Source organism: Crassostrea angulata, chromosome 1 (genome assembly GCF_025612915.1).
Source record: "Crassostrea angulata isolate pt1a10 chromosome 1, ASM2561291v2, whole genome shotgun sequence".
NCBI classification, from domain to species: Eukaryota; Metazoa; Mollusca; class Bivalvia; order Ostreida; family Ostreidae; genus Magallana; species Magallana angulata.
The window spans coordinates 26,651,692-26,668,455 of NC_069111.1; the positions used below are offsets into that span (position 1 = coordinate 26,651,692).

General features: G+C 32.7%; 1 protein-coding gene across 6 annotated transcripts in view; it reads right to left on the reverse strand.

Moving 5' to 3' along the window:
* LOC128162792 (kinesin-like protein KIF13B) overlaps window positions 1-16,764 on the reverse strand; it is an 87,721-nt gene that overhangs the window by 59,928 nt on the left and 11,029 nt on the right. For all 6 annotated transcript variants that reach the window (XM_052826182.1, XM_052826189.1, XM_052826196.1 and 3 more), the window contains exons 3-6: window positions 6,916-6,964; window positions 6,649-6,706; window positions 1,966-2,058; window positions 130-316 (exon numbers count right to left, since the gene is read on the reverse strand). In XM_052826182.1, the coding sequence (XP_052682142.1) occupies window positions 130-316; window positions 1,966-2,058; window positions 6,649-6,706; window positions 6,916-6,964 (387 nt within the window). The remainder of the gene's footprint in view (window positions 1-129; window positions 317-1,965; window positions 2,059-6,648; window positions 6,707-6,915; window positions 6,965-16,764) is intronic.

A 16,764-nucleotide genomic window follows, 5' to 3' on the forward strand; every position in this document is an offset into this window, starting at 1 on the left:
GCATTGCTCTCAGCTGTACACTGGGCAATATTTGGTTTCTCAGGCTGCACATATAATCAATATAACCCTCAACCATGCACTACACATAAATAACATTGTACACAGGTCCTCACTGAAATCAACAATTACCCTTTTGGGTCCAGGAGATCGTGCACTTTCTCATTGTAGATTTCCATGTAGGAGACCTCCACTTTAAAGTTGGTGTCCTCGCTGCGGAGCTCGGCGATTCGGTCAAACATCAAATCACACAGCCGGGGTATGATCCCCTTCCCTCCACTCGGCACGCTCCCCATCATTGTGTATGACTTCCCTGACCCTACAGGTACAGAACCTTTCAGTCAAATTGACACATAATGCATAGACGAATGGCCATACAACTTGGACAAATTCACTTTTTGATCACTGTCTCATTTTTACAAAAGTTGCATATTTCAAGGAAAGGCTAGCTGACATCAAATTTGATTTTGTCGAAGTTTTCAGACCCTAGGTCTTATATCATATCAAGTTATGAGGTAGTTTCCTAAATCTGTCACTCACATTTCAGTCATTTAATTCTTTTTCATTGAAATACCCAGGTAGAACCAATGAAAAACCTTCATTATAACTTTTTTTTTATGTTGGTGCAGTATTTTTATTTTGATTGTTAGAAAGGTACATCTAATTTTTGGAAGTTTGGGATTTCTCATTTCAAGGATTGTACTAGTTGATCAATTTTTTAAAACTTATTAAATTTTTGTATTCATATATAACGGCACTGCAAAATTTTGCTAAAAACAAAAACAAAAAAAAACCAACCATCATACACACAAAAAACAACCATCACACACACAAAAAAGCAAGTTTTTAATATAAGGCAAATACCACCACTAAATTTACAACAAGTATTTCATTGGTCAAAAACCACAGGATTGAGAGTTTCATAATCAACAAAATAGAATAATTGATCAAGAGATACAGGACAAGATGGCTTTATCATGTTCATGTGGCTACTACCGTAGTTGGAAATTCAGAGGGAATATATTTCATTAGATTTAGCATTGTCTGATCTGAATTGTCTTCTTGTGACCTTTCTCTGATGCTATCTGCATGCCTGACTGCCATTCCAATAGACTCATTTACATAACATCTACATTTTGGAACTTTTATAGTTGAATAGCAAGAAGAGATAACAGAAAAAATAATTACAATACTGCATTTGGGCTGCCATGCTTCTAAATCAATGACTGCATATGTTGCATAACTACCACTACATAATGGCAAATCAATTTGCCTATCAATTTTAAATTTTGGTTTACCGGTACTTAAAAAAAAAAACCTTAGCTTGTGCAATAGACATACAAATTGATGATTTAAAACATTTAAAAACATCTGATTTAATTTATGTAAGGTACGAAGTCATGAAATATTAAATATTTTTTATTGAATAAACAATGAATAATGGACGGTTGGGAGAAATATTCCTACATGTTTTCAACACTATCTGTGAAAAGTACTGTGCATAATTCATTATCCTCCATTAAGACAATTACTCCTAATTACTTCAGTCTCCATAGTGTTCCCTTTGCTAATGCGTTTCTTCTAAAATGTGCAAGTCTGGTCTCCTTTTAAATCTATAATTGTATGCTAAGCATTCTCTAAATAAAGTAAAGTCTACTGCACACATTTGAGATCCATTAAAACGATGGTATAATTATGAATATGCTAAGTGTACCACCCAGTAACTTTCTAGATTCGTAATTCCCAATGCGATGCATGTTTTCCCCCATAAAGTGAATATTGACGTTTTCGCGCAGTATTTATGAGGGTATAACTGGTGAAGGTGTGCGACTTGATTACCTTCCCTTTATTTTCATGGGACCATATCATAAAACATTAACCGAGGTAGAAATGCCCTATCAGCAATTAATTTCTTTGTCATAAAAATACCCAGTTTGATATCGTCTTTCGATCAATGAATTTTTTCACCTGTCTGTCCATACGCAAAGATGCAGCCATTGTAACCTTTGAATGCCTTCTCCAGTAGATCCTTGCCCACGCTATTGAAGACATCCTCTTGGCCTGTAATGTAAGCAATGGATACAGCGCAATAAAAGCATGATCTGTGACCAGATAGTCTGGGGAGCTTTTTACAGCTTGAATGTAATACATGTAGTGACTAGTCAGAACATAACATTGCATAATGTATCATAGTTATATTGAACATTAAGAGGACAAAAAAACAAGGCCATCATTTGTAACAGCCAACTGCTGCATCTCCAGCAAATGGAGGGGAAAAAGATTCAGCTAGGTCTTTAATAGCAAAGTGCCCCAACAACCCCGATATCAGATGCATCTGTTGTCTATCCAGTTTTAATGTCATTTTCACATTACCAGTATATTCTCTTCATTTCATGAATGAATATAAAATCCAAAAAACAGATCAGGATCTAGCTGTAATGTCTTTTGGAATGAGTTTATATTTCCATGAATTCACTTCAGATGTAAATCTCTCCATTGATTTTGATGTATTTATTATATAAAGAGACCACCTCTGACACATTTGGATGAAGTGCAAGTACCGGTATACTGCACTTGATTCAATCTACAATGATTTTCCAATTTCATTTTATCAGATGCCACCTACACTTATAATTACAACAAAATGTCAGGGTTTATTTGAATACTTGAACTTCAAAAATCAAAATGATCTGTTTTGACACTAAAGAGATAGTTGTACCTAGTTCCCTAAAATAAAAGTGGATCAATAAAAAATTATTTCAGCTTCCCACTAACACACCAGAGGACTCTTCATATCGTAAAAATTTTCTTCTTACTTTGGGAAAATATATTTTGTACCACATAGCTAACTGCAATTGCTCAAGGTCTGTATGGTTACAAAGTTTTCACAATATGGAAATATTGCTAAAAAACTGTTTTTAGGAACAACTATCCAAATTTCTAAACACATGATAATATTATATGATTATTGCTGTTTTTGAGATCCATACAATGATTCTAATTAGTTATCCTCGAAGTACAATATTCACCGAGCCGAAGATGAGGAGAATATTGTACTTCAAGGACAACTAAATCAATATATTGATAAAATAATAGCAATAATTGTTTTATAATATGATTCAGTGATGAATTGATACATGCAGACTTATTGAGTGTAACTTCATCACTTTTTTTTAAGCTAAACTAAAGCCAAACAAATTGAGAAATATGATATTTCATTGGACGACATGACTAATATGATAACCAATCATAGCATTTTGAATATTCCCAATCAATTTTTAGTTCAATGTAGAAAAAAATCAAATGTTATATATAATATTAATCTCCTAGGTCACGTGTACTGTAGGTGAATATAACTTTTTATGTTTTCTAGAATGTTGGATATCAGCTAATCACAGAGCTAGGAATTAATCAATCATAAACTAATGCGTATTATATTACAAAGTTTACAAAGACTAGAAATATTCAAACACCACCATCAAAAATGAATGGGTTCAATTTTTGGCTAAGTCAGTGCATGTACATGTAGAATGGCATTACCACCAACTGCAGGTTGTTTTTTTTTTTCAAACTCAGCCTATGTGATAATTATTCATAATGATGAATTAAAATATTCTTATTTCGATTGGAAAAATGAGGACTTATTAGATGAAATGAAAAAAAAAAGATTGCTTATAAGCATGGACCTGTGAACAAGGAGTAATGTTAGCAATATAATATTGTTATAAATAAAATGATGACAATATCAAACACCAGCCCCGCGTAGTCCTTATGAAATTCAAAGAAAAAATGGACATATGACACGAAGAGTTCTCGCTGAACTCCATAATTAACTGTCCTAGCAATCACGTTATCAAAGCTTTAGATAGTCCTGTAGCCAGCCCTTCTCTGGCAGGAAATTACAATCCCTGACAAATTTCATTTCGTGGAATTTAATCTGATAATTTCATTATTTCCAAGTTACAGATATGCAAGTAATTTGTTCTACAGGCGTATCTCTTTTTTCACCAAGAATTTGCAAATTTCAAGAGTTCTCATTGCAAAAGATTGTGCATTTGATGTAAAAGCATTCCTAGCTAACTCAATCGTGGTCCAATCATGACCATTTTTTGCACCGCATTTTCTTTTCTATTGATGAAATGAATTGAATGAGTAATATGTCAAAACCTAATTCCTTAGTCTCCAATGATTTTACAAGACATCTCCAATTTACGAATATGTTCCTTTAGGGCTTCACTTCAAGTCTCCTTTATTGTATAATTTTCTCATCTATGGTATTACAGCAGAAACTTAAAACCAAAATGGTTCATTTGTTGACAAAGCATTGAGGTAAATGGTATATCCATGCAGGTATAATTGCAGTTCTATACAAACAACTCGCCCAAAATAGAATTAATAAAAGCAGAAAGTGCCCCTGGTTTCTGAAATTTATAAAATTGAATTCAAAATCTAAAGACCACAATTGAAACTTGCAGCTTGAAAGGTTTTAAGTTGTGTGTGGCACAATTTTGATTGTGGTAGAAAGTAAGTAATTATTTTAACACATAAATGAAAATTGCAATCAGGTTAATTCCATGTAACATAAAAAAACTTATTATTCATTCATCTTGCAATAAACTTATTAATTAACTATCAAATTCCTGGCATATCATATTCTTTTTAGTATATATATATATATATCTATACAATCACTGTAAAAACAATGAAAAACTTAATATTGTCACCAGTTCATTGATTACTGATATTCTTTTACATAAAACATCATTAACAGAAGTAATCAAATAAGTGAATGCAGCCTGCCTTTATCTCAATTAATTAATTTTGAAATAATAAACCTGAATCAGGTGTAAAATGATCCTGTATGTACAATAATTAATTCTGCGTCACTAGAGATGTGGATGCTGACTGAATTCAGACCAAAGATAAAAATCATGCGTTTCCTATTACATAAATGGTTTTTACAGAGCATGTTATTTTTATTTCAAACTCCTGCCATGAATATTTATAAATGGACGCATTGTGACCAAATGTATAGATATTTATTCCAATAATATACCGGTAAAATAGGGTAATGATATTCTCTCTAGCTCCTCAGTCTTGACTGCACTTTTGATATAGTTTTATCACGGAATATTCATTTTATCAATAAAGAAGGCATTTATATCTATTATACCTTAGCTGTTGCACTAGATTCTTAAAAAAAAAAATATTTCTCAAACTAGAAAACAACCTGCATGTAACTTCAATATTCACTGTATAATATTTGATTTTTCATTACATACTAACATGCTACAAAAGTGAGCAAGCCCTTGTCACATTTAATTTCAAAGACAAAAGATGCATCTGATAAAGAAGTGTCCAATGGAAAAGAATTGAGACAAAAGGCCCATGAGCCATATTGCTCACCTGAGTAGCAAGTAAGTGAGTTCCTGAATCCCTTTTTAAATCTTTTGAATAAAAATCTGAACTCAGTGAGAGGGAAAGGTGGCCCGTACACAGTTTGAAAAACATGAAATTTAATAATACAACTTCATACATCAAAGTGGTTGCAGAGTAATATTACAATTTGTTACACTTTCATGTTAAATACTGAAATCTGATTGGTTAAGACGCAGTTAATAATATTTACTATTACCCTCAGCGTTAGCAACGCACTTGGCAACGGGTAACATTAAAAAATGTTACATGCGCGAAAATTATGCGCGTACGGTTCGCTGTGGAATTCACGTTATTCCTATATAAAAACAGTAAAATTTTCTTAAAATTTTTAAAAAAGACATTCAGTATAACAAAATAAATAGTGCCTGTTTGGGAGGATAACAGTTGAAATTCACACCCCTCGAAAACCATTGTCAACCTCCGCTTCGCGTCGGTTGACAATGGTTTTCTCAGGGTGTCAATTTCAACTGTTACCCTCCCAAACAGGCACTATTTATATAATATTCATGCACCACCGTCGCCAAGTTTCCTCAAGTCAAAACCCAGTCTGAGTTTTAACCTCAAATGTATGTACATTTCTTTTGTGATTTTGAGTTCAGGACTTAGTGAAGGGATTAGAAATTTGTGACGGTGGGACCAGGATTGTATTTCTTTAGAATTTTATTTTTAAATTAGCACTGCTTGTAAGGTCCTTTTCTTAGTTCTTTGGTCACAGATTAATCAATTTGAATCTTACTACATCAGGATATTTGCATAGATGGTTGCAATTTAAACTTATTTTTTAAAGACACCCTACCTTTTTTACTATTAATTATTCTTTTCATTTTACTCTCTTTGAAAAGGGTTTGCCCACAATTTTAAGAACTTACAAGGTAGATTTCACTTCACATGAAAATGCTTTGTGCCATTAGTTGGGTTGAAATTGCCCCAGTGGTTCTTATGAAACATTTGAACATGTCAAGTTTCCATACAGACTGTCACACAGATGAATGGACGTCAAATGACAGGTGATCAGAAAAGCTCACTGGAACCTTAAGTTCAGGTGAGCTAACAAACAAGTTGAGGTCCAAATAGCAACAATACCAATTAGATATTATGGTATCATATTAAATTTACCGGTGCATTATACTTTTTCGATTTTTAATTGCCGACAATACTACTGTGTTAAGTCTATTAAACCTCCTCCTCTGAGGTAATTATATAGGTATATACCTTGAAACTTTGGATTCTTTTCATCCATAGACCAAAAGCAGTTGTCAAATGCAAATGTCTGATGAAGAAAAAGTATATATTACTAATATGGTATAATAGATGTCAAGTACATAAGAATACCTTACTTTTTATACTCACATTTAAAAAACAAGTCCAACACATTATGATATTCATTATTTTAAGTGATTAATGATTATTTTTCATTTTTATCTTTATTTATAAACAATGAGGGAAAGCAGGAAAACCCATGTAAGTACTGAAACATACCTTTGGCTGTTCCCTTCTTGACTTCCTGTCGACACTGCCATCTGCTGGACTGAAATGATTAAAAACATACAATAAAAATGAATAAATTTACATTCAACTCACAAAATATCCTTTCTAAATTAAAAAGATTTCAATTAACTTGCATCTTTGAACAATTAATACAAATAAGCAAAAAAAAAGATAAAGACAGATGAACTGAGATGTATATATTATGCAGTTAATTACGGTAAGTGTTATGTAATATTGTTTATGATTCATTTCTTTTAAGATATTCTTAAAAACATGTAATTCTTCATTTATTTATAATACTAAAAAATATATTACAATGCATCAATTTTGTACATGTTCCTTCTATAACCAAACATGTATATTATAAAATCACTGCCTGAGTACGCGAGCATAGTATTTAATTTGTTTGACCTGCCCAAGGCCACTTAGGTCAAGGGAAAAATTTCTGTCTTAGGTCCATTATAGCATATGCTGGCCTTTCCATAACTAGAGAGATTTTCATGTAGCAATCAGCTGTACTAAACTTTTTCTCACTATGCACAGATAAAATGACTGTGTAACAATTAGCTATAAAATAATGAAACCAGTCAACATCAAGTTTGCCATACTGGTTTAATTCACATGTGTTTCCTTGGACATTTTGTTGGTCAGAAATTTGTACAATTATATAGAGTTGCCTTAAAATTATACCATGAGCCAAAGGAATGCGTGATGACTGGATCACAATTAAATTTTACAGTACAGTATTTCTTCCCAGTCCATGAATATCATTTTATCAGCTATCCTGTTTAACTTATATAGCCAGAAATTTCACCACTTTGAATTCATATTAAAATGCACTGAAATCCTTCATATGCAAATTAAAAAAAAATCATATATGTATCAGGACAGTTAATAAACTTTAATAAATTGCTTAAGAAATCGAAACAACTTCTTTTCATTAAATGGAGTGAATGAACATAAGCTGAAAACCAAGGAAATACGTACATGAGTTGAAAATCTTTACAGTGTTTGTGGAAAAACGATATTGCTATTGATCATAAAACATTTTTTCCTAATGCAAAAGATAATAGAATATTTTGTCAAAAAATATTCCCACTAGCTGATTCTTTCAACTTCCATTATCTTGCCAACAAAGACAATTTATGTTGATAAATCAGCTGAAGTTGAAAACTGTGTTTGATCTTGTATTCCACCATGATACTTCAACTTACCGGTAAAGCAAAGCTTGAAAATCAGAAGTTTTTCGATACAACAATTAGACTTGAGTTTACATACTCAGAGATCCACTTTTTTTAGACTATCCTGTGATCACTTCTCTGTCATATTTCCATTAGATAGATAATTGGCTTCTGAGTTTCTAAAGATTCAGTTATCTCAAACAAACAGAAAGATTCTGGCAAAATCCAACTTAATCTATAAGATGTATAAGCAAGATATATGTACTGTAGTCTCCTTTTAAATCTATTTTTCTCAGAATTCATAATCTATACTCCAAAAAAAAAAAACCATCTAAAGATTAACAAGATCGATGGAAAAGCACTTGGAAAGTCTCCCAGTAATTGTCATGGCAGGCATGGGACAAGACAAACACAGGAAGGCAACAGAACATGAAATAATGAGTTGATTTTATTGATAATCCCTGCTGAATAAATATCAAGTGTGAAAAATGAAACTGTATGGAGGAATTCACTGAAGCTTCACTGAGATCTGGCTCTATTCAGGCCTGTTTACAATAAAAACTGCATTGTATTGATATTGTGTGGAATACATGTATGTTCTATCAAATAGTGTACAATACATGTATGTATTAATTTATTTCGTTTGCACCAATTTCTATGGTATTTGCAAAATAAGAGGCTCATTTGCCACATAGCTCAGCTGAACAACAATTTCTAATACGAATAATATTGCTACGTAGATTTACTTTATCAAATACAACACAATTAATACAATGTCATGTCTGATTGAAAAAGTCATTAATTTTATGCAAGCATCAAGATTATATTAATGGGGGAAAAAACCCCAGACATGTGTAATTATTTTTGGGATTATTTATACCGCAGTTATATTATGGTATGAATATAAATATAAGAAATTTTACACAATAGCTTGCTTCTTTACTGATTTTACAAATAAATACTTCCTTTGTCATTTTATATTTTCTCCCTTTATATATATTTTTTTCAGTTGGGCCTAGCTCTCCATTTTATTCTTTCTTAATCACTCAGGGTAGGGTAGGGTTAAACTTTTGAATCCTGTTTCCTTCAGCTTCAGTAGCTTAATTGTTTCTATATAATTTAATGCATATAAGTTAACTTCATAAATTCAAGCCTTGATCTTTTAACATCAGAATTTTTTTCTATTCCATTTCCATTGCCTTCAGTTCATGTAAACATTAAAATAATAACAATATTTGTTTTACATAAGGTTATGAACTTATGATTATGAATAAATTTGACTACACAAGAAACTCAATCATATTTCTTGTATCCCTGAATACCAAAAAGAATGAGACATTTTTTTCAATGTCTGTAAATCTACCCTCACCCACATTCATTTAAAAAATAACTGTATTTTGTTTTTCATATTGTAGAACTAAGGAGAAACAAACAAAATGACTTTTCCAACCCCCAGTCTAAATAATTTGCTAGCATTAAGATAAAACAAAAACCATTCCCTTTCAATTCATCTTCTGAAGCGTTCTTGTTAAGCTTTCAATAGAAATCACTCAAGGGAAAATTAAAGCATTGATTTTTCTGAGTAAATGTACAAGTTCAAAGGATGTTAGACTTATTAGAGAATTTTCAAGTTGAAATGGAGACCATTAACTGCTGCAATAGATTTTTGAATTAAGTTACTTCATATACCTGGCATGAAATGTTACCAGCTGAACACAGATTTTAGAACAAGATGACAAATAAGTCTTTGATGAAGAAATTTGCAAGTTACAGTCATCAAACTGAATTATTTATTTATTAAAAAAGTGTCTTTATAACCATAATCTGTGATCAACTGGTGGGGATTCTTGTCTGAGACAGCCAGTCTCTCGCTTCCTATTGGTGTCTGATCCCAAGGCTGAACCATAAAACCCCTCTTTCCTGTCACACATCTTTGCTTATTTGTGCCCTAAACAAGTTCTGATGACTTTATCGAGATGGACAGGACTATTGCTTTTGAGCTGATCCATTAAAGATTTTCCTGTTAATCAAAATTATAGAGGGAAATGGTCGTTCACATGAATCGTTGGAGTAGGAGTCTTAACCACTTCCTGTACATTGATTGCAGATTCTGGGTAGCAGGAAAATCAGTCACATTGCGGTGAAATATTACCAGCCTTCAATATCAATTCTGCTCCCAGACCAAAGACAAAGTTCCAAAGATAAAAACTTAACAACATATGACATAGCAATTTATCACAGAATAGAGTCATAGTCAATCAATACCCACAATTTCCAACCCCCCTCAGAAAAAGGTCACTTGACTGGGCCATAAGAGGAAATTCTTTGAAATCAATAACCTTTACTCCATCCTCGGGAGCTGGTACAGACTGTCTGACAACCCAATCACCACTTGTCTTATCAGTGTTGGAAGGAACAATATGTTGATGAATTGTTGGTTACATTTAGGATATAAATGTCTCATTTTTAAGCTTCTGGAGTTTTCACAGAAGCACAAAAGAAAATCAGAAAAATGAATCTTTGAGGAAATTGTCCATTTTTCTTCAATGTAACCTGCCATACAAGACTACAAAGTAATGATCAAATGTGTTCAAGCAAACTTTAAATTGTCTGTTATTGCATGCTAAAGAATGTAATATGTTCACATCATTCAGTTTACACATTTTTGTAAAGAATAGAAGGTTAGCATGCAAGCAAGTGTAAAATATATACCAGCACTATCCTCCTAACCTCAGTATTGTGAAAGTAGATGATACAAGTCATGACATCATTATATCTCTTTGATGACATCAGCAGGTTTAATTACTTTATACCCTAATATCTATACCCATAATGCATCAGATTTCTGCTGTTCTATTACTGGCATGACTGATTATACAAATAGTGCCTGATAGGGAGGGCAACAGTTGAAATTGACACCCCCGAGAAAACCATTTCAAGGGATATCAATTTCAACAGTTACCCTCCCAAACAGGTACTATTTATTTTATTATACTGAATGTCTTAATTTTAAAAAAAAACTTTACTGCTGACGTAAATTCTGCTATGAACAGTACACTCACAATTTAAGCGCATGTAACATTTAGTTGAGTTACCTGTTGCCAAGTGTGTTGGCAACGCTGAGGGTTATAGAACAAATCATAAACTGCATCTAAACCAATCAGATTTCAATATTAAACATGAAAGTACATGTATAATAAAATAAATTGGATTTTGGGCACAAATAATGTTAAACTACTGGCTATCTGGTTTAAATGTCAGTACCTACATGTACCATAGATAGACAGAAAAACACTGGGAAAAAAATACAAATGACATTGACTTTGGAGTTCCACTACAGTCATACTTTACAAGTAAGCAATCGGATGATGCTTTTAAGAATCGCTTTTAAGAATCGCAATTTCTTGGGCAACAACAATATATCCCAATGCTCACTAAGGAGCAATTTGGTAGTTTTATAATAAGAAAACCTGGAGCCACCATGCATTCATTCACTCAATCATATATCAACCTTGATTAAATCCTGAGATTGAATTAGCTAGATCAGAAATGAAATGAATTGCTCCATGGAGTTTCTGTCTATTTACTTCTCTAATAAGTACCCTTCAAAGTTGTGTTATTTAAAGCTTTGTCTCATTATGGACGCAGTCTTAACTTGGAAATAAAAAGGAAATGAAAGAGGAAAATAAGGTGTCAGATTCATCATTCATGAATGACATTTTACACCCAAAATCTACAGACAAAAGGACAAAACAATTTTCTAAATGAAGGCCTTCAATAAATCTCCACAATTGATCTGTGCTTTCTTAAATAGCCCAACTGGCCCTATGGACCACTGCTTACCATTCTGTCTGTTTTGCAACACCAATAAATCTTTCCTTGCCAGCAGGAAGCAATGTCCAGTCATAGGCCAATAACGTGTAATCAATTGTGCATTAAGGAAAGCACTAGCTGTTCTGCATTATGGAAAGCAAAGAAGGGAATCTTGACTATCGTTAATAGACTGACCAAAATTATTTGGCTATGAATGGAAAACTTTTTACAAGATCTATCTCCCGATAGAAACTATTTTGTACACTGGTACTGAAGCCAATAGAATGCATCTAGTGATGATTTCCAAAGGTCTTTAAAACAAAATATCTTTATAAATTATTAATTAATATACTTTATGAAACATGTACTTTTTCTGCAAGTTTTCATTATTAAAGATAATATCAGAGAATATTGTATTTTAATAAATTGTGCATAGAAATTAATGATTATTAAAAAGACATATCTAAAAATGTAATTTAACTTCATTTTGTGAAAATTTAAAAATTTGGAAGTGTCTTAGTATCTTGTTGCTATAAAAAAAGATCAGGGTTCAAAACATACTAATTAAGCCAACGTGGGCATCAAGTTCTGACTTGTATTATATAACCTAAAAAGTCTGAAATGGAGTCTGAGGTATGTTTAAAGATACTTTTTAAGAATGGCCAAACAAGTAAGCTAGGACAGACATTTACATGTGCTGAAGATTTTCTGACTGAATTTTAAAATTGAATCTTAAGTTTATATAGTTAGAACCAAATTAAGTCCTATGAACTACATGTGCATGTATTGCTCTCAAACCTGATCATGAGGGCTGATAAATTGTGAATGTTTGTTTCTGATCTTATTGAGCTCAATATGCAACAAGGAATGCAGTTCAGATATTGACAATTGATAAGATGGTGACTTTGGTAGAAATGCAAGATTTTTACTTAAAAAAGAGAAAAAGAGATGCAGTTTTAAATAATGTTATTTGATGTCATCTTTTACATTGAGTAAGTTTTTTATTTTGCAAGAAAACTCAAGATATGGTTTTAATATCTTGCAATTTTTCAAACTTATCATGAAATTTGATAAACCATACACAATTCTTTAAGTACCAGTACATAACTGTGTTCCCAGACATTTTCATATCCCAGAACCATGGAGATTCATAGTTGTTATTTTTTATAACAGGGACACTGGACGATTTATCGAACACACGATGCAGCATATTTGAATTAATAAAATTTCATTAAGACTGTCACAGACCAATATGTGTTCTCCGTTGGAATTGCTTTTATTACATTTAGATTCATTACTTATGCAACAGCATTACCTTTTGTCATCCATGGGCAGATTTTACTTAATGAAAGATTCAGCTAGTCTATGCATGTTTTAAGGACATCAGCTGCAGTTTACCCAACTGGGAGACCATCTCATGAAAATGTGCTTTAAATAACATTAAAAAAACTACTGTTAGCCAACCGCAGGCATGGAATCATTTTGGATTCCAGGTCTGAACCTGTCTAATATGTGTTCTTCCATCAGTGATGCAATTAATGCTTTGTGCATTGTATTTCAGATGTATAATTAATGGTGGATTGACCCTGATTGCTCTGCAAAACAAACTCTGTCTGAACTGTGAAGCAATCAGTGTTTGAAGTTAAAAAAAACAACTTTTCAGAGCATTATTTTGTGTACGTAACTTATTTTTAAAAATAAAACTCAACCCTAATACGTGCGTATGACAATATTAACCTTTGAAAATCTCTCTTTCATGGTATTAATTGATATTGATTATACATAAGAACAACAAGAATCAAACAGAGAATAGTTTAAGATCAAAAATTTTAGTCAATTTAAGGAAAAAGGAAACAGGTAAATGGCTGGGAAAAAACCACATAAAAAGTGGTATATAAGCAGCAGATATTTTGAGAGAATGTGATGCCAAATCTTGAAATTTCTGGGAGTTTCCACAAAATGGATCATGAAAAGAGGCTGTATGTAAGCACTAAAACTTTCTGTTGATATCAATACAAAATAAACCAAAGAGCCATGTGCGTGGAAGAATCACACTCTGCCAAAATACAGCACATCTTTAACTGATAATTGATGTAAAAATCCACAGCTTTTGAAAACTATCTGATCGGAGATTGAGCCAATACCTGTTTTGTCAGAAAAACAGAAGAGTATTCATCTTAATCTGATACCTCATTAAATTCAAAATAAGGGGAGGATCAGTGTGTTAACAGTATTACACACTAGATAACATCTCGACAAACATTCAAAAGACCTTACAGTAGTAGCACCTGTATATTTAATCTGACAACCATTATTCTAATACACAACCTGCTGTAATCAGAGTCCACATTACCTCTGATTATATTAAACAAGCTAAGGAAACAATTGAACTCTGTGTTGACTGTTTAATGGTGGGTTATACACTACAATGTACCCATTGTGAACTCCCCAGCATAAGGGAATGGGTACCTGTATCATTATAGGAGTTAATGAATAACTTTAATCTTAGATTAAATGTGTTTGGTTGGAAAGAGAAATCTGAAAATTAGATTTACTGATTTGTACTAGTTAAGACGAATGCAGGTTCATACTAACATGAAAAATCTAGCTAAATATTAAAAGAAAAACTCGAACATTTTTGGACTTGAGCATGCAGTCAGATCTGTAATCTTAAATATGAGAACAGACTTCTGTCATTTGTATGAAATCAATTCCAAGTTCTGTGCTCAACAGCTAAGCTGACAAATTCTTAGGTCTTTGTAAACACTAGGAAGGCCTCTTAATACCCAGCTTTCAATTTTGTTGCTCATTAATTTGCTGGATAAGAACACACACCTTAAGGACATTGATTAATAAAGTAAAATAACAGGAAGACTCAAATGTTCTCCTGAAGATTTTCCTCCAACTATAGCCGAAGTTTTACAGAAGATGCAAAAACCATAAAAGACCAAGGCCTGGTTCATTATCACAAGAACCTATGTGAACTTCCTGTTTCTGGTGATACAGAGATACCTTACAATGCTGACCCTTCTGTTGTAGAGATGAATTCATTGATTAGAAAATTCATCAGATGCATAACTTTGAAGTTTTTCCTCATTACGACATGATAATATCAATGTGATGATTGCAAATGTTGCAATGTCTGTATGATAAACGTTTCATCTCAACAGTGGCAAACAATGAAACAAAAGTAAATCTTTCTTACAGTACAAAGTTAATTTCCATGCAAATAACTCATTTTCAATATAGTTTGATACAGTATTTTTTTTTTTTTTGCTTGATTATGCTTAATTCTTTACATCCTGTCTGTAGAAAATGGTGTGCTTATGTCTTGACAAAAAACTTGATTTTGTTGTATAAACACATCCAAATACAATAAAGGTATACAATGTATATATGATAGTACAGCATGCAACGAAGCAGCTGACAAGACATTTGCAAGAAGAGGACAAGAAAAGGCTGCATGTCTATCAAAGCAGACACCATAACATGAAGCAACAGAAGCACACAGGTCAGGGTCCATCAAGCTTTAGAAAGGTGAACACACCTGTCTGAAATCATGAGAGAGAGAGAGAGAGAGAGACAGAGAGAGAGAGAGAGAGAGAGAGAGAGAGAGAGAGAGAGAGAGAGAAGGGGTCTTGGTACTTATGATATTCTGCATTGACCTAAAGATGGTCAAACTTTTAATTCTTAACCAAAATCAATATCAAATGATCCTTTCCTCTACAGAAAAGAAGCAAGATCAAGTGTCAAAGCAATTCCAGAAGCAATTACAAAAATGGCTACCAAGTTCTGAACATTCAACCCTGCACTCTCAACACTTCTCCCTGTGAGAGGCTCCAAATGAGAAGAAGAAAAGGGGGAATGATATTGACTTTTCAAAGTGCATCACTGTTCTTGTCTCAGCCATGAATTGCAGAGTGCAATAAAATCTAGAGCTAGGGCACAACGTACAAAATATTACTATATACTATACAAGGTCTTGGGCCAAGTCTTTTTATATGATTCTATGCAAAGCATAAATTATACATGTTCACCACATATGTGGGGTAGTTATGATTATAATCAGCATATTCATTCAAATATAGCTAGACACACCAATGTATTTTGTACACATATTCATTTTTGTTTTCAGTTCAGCATTCATGCCATAAATGTATCTGCACTACACGCCAAAAAATATGGAGGCGTTTATTGAAAATTCTTGCAGTAACATTAACATTCAAAATTTGATCATCAGGAAACAAGGAAAATTTCTTTCAAAGCCATGATCATTTTAGACATAGAATCTGGTCTACTTTGTGGAACTTCCATTGTCAGCTCCAATAGTTCTATGCTGTGGATCTTGTTGTCCCCCCAAGAAGAATTTCCATAATGAATGTCTATTACGGTAATGATTCTTGAAAGGAAATACTAATTAAAAACCTTGTAAAAAGTTTTCTTTTTTAAAAAATACTTTCAGTCCTAACCTTGCAGTGCTAGCATGGAGACCATTTGGTCCATCAGATCATTGGCAAAACGATATGAACTTGTATTGGCTCACATTTCCCTGAAGTGGTGTTAAAAGCATTGAATTTTGTGACAATTGAAATGAAAAAAACTAAATCTCACTGTTGGTCTCAATTTTCATGTTAATGGGTATTACTTTTAATTGAAGGGTGATGCATATCTCTTGGGATGAGTGGCAGTTATCATATTGCAGGTGTATGAAACATGCATACTAAGGGGTTTATGTTGCATACAGCCATCAGCTCACAAAAGGCAAAGAAAAATAACAATAACATGTCATTGCAGTTACTGAAACATGTAGCCAAACAGAATCGTGTATTGTGAACTATTGATGAAT